Genomic DNA, 6,000 nt, shown 5'->3' on the forward strand with positions numbered 1-6,000 from the left:
TATCCCCATCCACATCAACCAAACTAAACTGCTTGCAGTTCTCCAAACGTGCCATTTTATATTTGAACTCTGCTCCTTTCAACATGACTGTTCCTCTGTACTGATTGCCTTTCTACTCTCTCTCTTCACCTGCCTAATACCTACTCACCCTTAAGACTCAGTTCAAATCATTTCCCCCAAAGCATGTCTTCTGAGCCTTCAAAAATAAGGAGGGTGAAGGAGAGGAGGAGAGCCATTTCCCGAAATTCATTCTTTCATTTAATCCTCATGTGAACTTAGGAAGTAGATTCCATAATCATCCCAAATTTACAAATGGGAAAGCTGCAGCTGGGAGGGGTTAAATAAAGTTGCCCAAAGTGACACAGTTAGCAGGTGACAGAACAGAGGTTCTAAGTGAGTACTAACTGACGCCAGTCTATGCTCTTCACAACTACCCTGAACATCCCAGGTTGGCTTAGGTCTTCTTCTTAGGGATTCTCCTGATTTCCTAAACACACTCCTACCATAGCACACCACACTGCACAGCCTCATTTACTTGAAACGTGTCCCTCACCTCAGTATAAGTTCCTTAAAAGCAAGCACAGTGAGTGTCTTTTCACTGTTGTAGTCCCAATAATTAATACATAACTTTGTACAAAGTAGATATTATGAATAAATGATTGAATGAATGAATTTTATTCATTCTTTCAAACTGCACAGGCTCCAAGTTTACAAGAATGAACAAATAAGACAGCGGTCTCAATCCTCACAGAACTCACAGACAAATAGAAAAGACACAGACCACCACACAGGGGTCCCCAACCCCCAGGCTTTGGCCTGGTACCAGTCTGTGGCCTCTTAGGAACCAGGCCACACAGCAGGAGGTGAGCAGTGGGCGAGAGAGAGAAGCTTCATCTGTATTTGCAGTCGCTCTCCATCACTTGCATTATCACCTGAGCTCCGCCTCCTGTCAGATCAGCGGCAGCATTAGATTCTCATAGGAGCGTGAGCCCTACTACGAACTGCGCATGTGAGAGATCTAGGTTGCCCGCTCCTTAGGAGAATCTAATGCTTGATGATCTGAGGTGGAGCTGAGGCAGTGATGCTAGCGCTGGGGAGTGGCTGAAAATACAGATTATCATTAGCAGAGAGGTTTGACTGTGCGGAGACCATAATAAATCAGTTGCTTGCAGACTCATATCAAAACCCTATCAGTGAGTGGCAAGTGAAAACAAGCTCAGGGGTCCTACTGATTCCGCATTATGGCGAGTTGTATGATTATTTCATTATATATTACAATGTAATAATAATAGAAATAAAGGGCACAGTAAATGTGATGCACTTGAATCATCCCTAAACCATCCCCCACCCCCCTAGTCCCTGGAAAAACTGTCCAGTCCCTGGTGCCAAAAAGGTTGGGAACCACTGCCACCACACAAGTAATTTCACTAAAGTGTGATGCATGTCCTGACAGGGAGCTTGAGGGCAAGAGGAGGAACTCCTTGAAGGAGATAAGATGAGACTTATCACGTAAGAATAAGTTAAATGGAAAGGCTGATCCAGGTAGGAGCAATGACATTCATGAAGAACCAGAGGTGAGAGAAAGAATATAGAGCATTTGAAGAACTGATAAAAGCTCCAACTTCTGGAACACGGGCTTGAAGCAGAAAGCGATGAGAGGTACAGCAGGAGAGGCAGCAATGGCCAGATTGGTGAGGCCGTGTAAGGGCAATGGGAGGTCACTTGAAAGCTTTGAAGCACTAAGGTGTCAGGAGATTACATTTCCGTTTTAGGAAAACCACTCTGGCTGCAGCGTGGCAGGATGGGTCAGAGGGGAAAAACTAAGACAGGAGGCCAGGTGTCTAGCTTGGAGAATGTTGAAGTACTCCAGGTAACAGGTGACAAGGAAAGAATCAGCAAATGGAGAAGTGGAGTATAAACAAAAGAGACAAATCACGTATGATTTACTGAAGCTACATAAAATGACAAAGAAAAAAATTCAAACCTAGTAACCACTTATAAAGAAAAGTACCCCCACAATGTTTCTATTTTATTTTCAGTATCCTCAGGACAAGTTAAAATGATTTACGAGAAATAATTCACTAACCTGTTTGTAAGGAGTATCATTCAGGTAAATGTCAGTGTCCCCAACTGAAATCAAAACACTTTTAGAACAAACAATATCGTTGTCAAAGCATTTCTTGTTCTGGCCAATGACAGATATATCTGAATCATCTGTACTCTGAAATGTCAAAAATATTATATTAATACAAATGTATATTATATATAACTTTTACTTATTTTTCATTAACAAATCTTAAAGAAGTCCAAGATTTACAATGAATTGTATTGAAATTGAAATACAACTTACCTCTAAAATAAAAATCATTTTGATCTAATAATGTGAAGAATTTAATAAAAGTATACCAAGATAGCTCAATCTTTAAACATTTATCTATAATATCTCCTGTTAAAATGTTGTTCCAACAAGGATTTTTTTCCATTTTATTATTACAGCTCAAATTTATCAACCAGTTTCTTCTTGTCAAATACCCAACAAGACATGTCATGTAGGGGAATTTTAAAAGAAATATTTTCATTTTAGACAACATCTTTTGTTTTATTTTAAGCCAGTTTTCTGGCTAAATAATTATCTGCCTACAAGATAAAATTGCAATAAATATAAAACTTTGACACTGTATTAGTAAATAAAATGATGCATATCGTTTGAGGGCTTCCTTCCAACTTTACATGCATTGTCTCATTTAATTCTTATGATAATTCTTGAATTATGTATTATCTCCATTTTACAGATCAAGAAACAGAGGTTAAGAAGGATTAAATGAATGTCCAAAGTCACTTAGGGAAATAAGGGCAGAGACAGAGTTCAAAACCCTCTTTTTTAATGCCACTTGCAGAGCAATTAGGAAGAGTTTAGTAACGGTTGAGGAGAAAATTCAGTTGTAGGTTATAGGAAATCCTTAGTTCCAGAGACTATTATTTAGTCCCACACACTCTCAATCTAACCTTTTCACCAGTTACCTCACCCTCACCTTCCTTCAGCCACTCCTCTCTCCATCCACTAAGAACTCTCTCTCTGGAAACAGGGTTTTTAATTTTTATCCCAGTTTAATAGATGGGCTTCAATAGTTCTACAGACTCTGGAATTTCATTGTAAAATGTTGTTTTTGAGTATCTGTATTTTTCTAGGAAGAAAGTCTATGATTTTCATCAAATTTTTGAAGTGGTCTTTTTCACCCCAAAAGTTAAAGCCATACTGCCCTGAGTCCTTCCACTACCTAGTGGAAGGTGGGAATTTCATCGGAAGGAAAGTGACAATTCTCTTAGAACTCAAATTCCAATTTTCAAAGGCTCACATACATTTCCTGAATCCTTTTCATTTTTAGATATAAGGGGCAGTGTTTATTTTCAAAGTGAGAAGAGTCCTTAAATGTTTGGAAATCATATAGGTCTTGATGTAAATTCTCCATACTTAGTTTTTTATACCACCAACAATATGAACACTAGCTCAATATAATTCTTGGTTTGGCCAAATTCTTCCTGTCTTATTAGTAATCACTATAACACAGTGCCTAGAGGATAGGTTTTCAATGAATGCTGTTGACAGAGTAATTAATTTGTTCCTCTGTGACCCAATTTTCCTTACTTCATAGGAACCGAGAGCTTTTTCTTCTTAAACAATTGTTTTCCAAAGCATTGCCTAAACTTTGAAAAGGAGAATAATAAGGGTCATCAAGATGATTACGGCATTGTATTACTCAAAAAATAATGCCACACTTTTCTGCCTTTATGAACAATTTTCAAAGAAGAAATATATATATAATTTAGGGTTTTGTTTTCCTCTTCCTCTTGGAAAGAGTTATTTAGATTAAGGGATGTGAAAAGCTGGCTGAAACGATTCCTATTGCCATTACATTTCTATTACTATTAATTAAAGTGCCTCAATGTTAGCTTTAGTCTTTATATTAATTCAGAAATGCCAAGAAATATTCTATATTGTATCGTCTGCCTGGTAATATCATGCTATGCTGACAGTAACTTGAAACTATCAAGTCCTAAGAGTCACATTTCTCCAATTTCCGTTTCTAATATATATTTCAAGTTAATATTAGGTTTGGAGATAATGCTACAGAGTTGCTAAGCAACACAGTAAGTAACACAAAGCTAGAGGAAAAAGGTCAACAGCAATGTGCCACATAGATTCCTCAAACCCTTTATGCTCAGGTACTGAAAACACTGATAGAGAATATTCTCCCAAGTGATTCCAAAACATAAAATGTCAGCACCTCTCAAGGTAGTATATTATTTTACTTGCTATGTCAGTCTAAGACCTGTCATAGTCCCAGCCCCTTTTAACAGTAACTATCCCACAGAAAGTCCCTACTGATACAGTAGCCTCAGGCAGCCATGGTTTATGTTCCACAGCTGAATGGCCCCAAAGCAGCACATTCTTTGATGGGCCAAGGGATTTTTTAATGCAGGCAAAAAAAAAAAAAAAAAAAAAAAGACAACTCTAGACAATTAGATTATCTCCCACATCTGAACCAAAAGGAATGGAATGTAAACAAAAGATGGTATACTTATCATTTTTTAAAAGAAATGCTTATTATCTCAACTCTATAATGTATCTTGGGCTTTAATTTTTTCCTTAATTTTACCATTTCCTTTTTCACTTACTTTTATTCCCTTAACATACATTTAAATTCTTATTAGTTAATTCCATCATCTCTTTCATAACTTCTGGAAGGCAGAAAATATTTTTATTTTATGGGGAGTAAATTTTATTCAGAGTGAAATCTTCATCTAATTTTTACATGTTACTTCTTTCTTTCCTTCTTTCTTCTCTATCTCTCTTTCTTTTTTTCCTGAAGTGCCACACCATTGTATAATTACTATGCCATTAATTTGCATTTTACTCTTATTTGACAGAGAAAGCTCTATCTAGCTCTATCTAGATCTTTACATTTGCCTAAATAGGGTGTAATGATTTCCTTTGACTTCTTTTCCTCTCTGTTTTCACTTCCTGTGGATGGATGGACAGATGGATGGATGGATGGATAAATACATACCTACGTACATACATAAATGCATACAGGGTTTATCCTTCAAGATATTATGAGATTACAAGCAACTAAGAGTTTTATAGAGGAGATAGGCATGAAAATATGGAACTTGTGAGTCCCAGTGTTGTAAGAAACTCTTGGAGAAAGAAGCCACCAGAGGAGACTGAGGAGTGGTCAAAGACCAGCAGAAGCAGTAGAATTACCTCAGAGAAGACAAAGCAAGAACCACTTCAAAAAAGGAAGATAAAAATTTTAAAGGTTTAATTGGATTTTGCATAGGTCATCATTAACTTTTACAGTGGCAATTTTATATGAATTTTGTGATTTGGTGATTAATAACTCTCCACCACCAGCCTAAGTTTCAAAGGACCCTAAACTGATATCTATGTTTGCACATTCTGTACCTCCACTTCTCAGTATAGGGCCTGACACACAGAAATCACACAAGAAATATTGACATGAAAAATGATGATATGATACAAGGTATAAAAATTTGAGAGCGATGAAATTAGAAGGGTTTTCAGAGACTTAAGGAGAGCACCAAACATTTGAGCTATCAACTGAACAGAATGTTGAAAAACCTAATCTAGAACAAGTTACAGGAAGAAACCTAGCAGTGACAGGGGCCTGTCATAGATAATGGAAGTAGAGTTTGGCTCTGAAATCCGGGAGTTGGAATATTAAATTTACCACTTTTGCTGAAAACATCCAGTGTCCTCTCTTTCTTTGAGCTTATAGCAAGTCAAGTTGCTGTTTGGTTTCTCAACTCTTTTTACTCTTAAAAAAGTCTTACCTCAGGAAATACAATACACACTTAAAAAATAATGTGCTATATTCCTTGTGCTATTTAAAGTATAGCATAAACAGCCTCCAAAATGAATAAAATATCAGAGAACTTGAATTTTTAAAGTTCTTTTTTTTTTTTTTTTTTTTTTTC

General features: G+C 36.7%; 1 protein-coding gene across 1 annotated transcript in view; it reads right to left on the reverse strand.

Annotated features, from left to right (window-relative positions):
• The window catches only part of OTOGL (otogelin like), a 143,443-nt gene that overhangs the window by 70,953 nt on the left and 66,490 nt on the right, over positions 1-6,000 (reverse strand). The window contains 1 exon segment of the mRNA XM_024737005.1: positions 2,087-2,221. Within this exon segment, the coding sequence (XP_024592773.1) occupies positions 2,087-2,221 (135 nt within the window).

Source organism: Neophocaena asiaeorientalis, unplaced genomic scaffold, assembly GCF_003031525.2.
Source record: "Neophocaena asiaeorientalis asiaeorientalis breed wild unplaced genomic scaffold, Neophocaena_asiaeorientalis_V1.1 scaffold134, whole genome shotgun sequence".
NCBI lineage: Eukaryota > Metazoa > Chordata > Mammalia > Artiodactyla > Phocoenidae > Neophocaena > Neophocaena asiaeorientalis.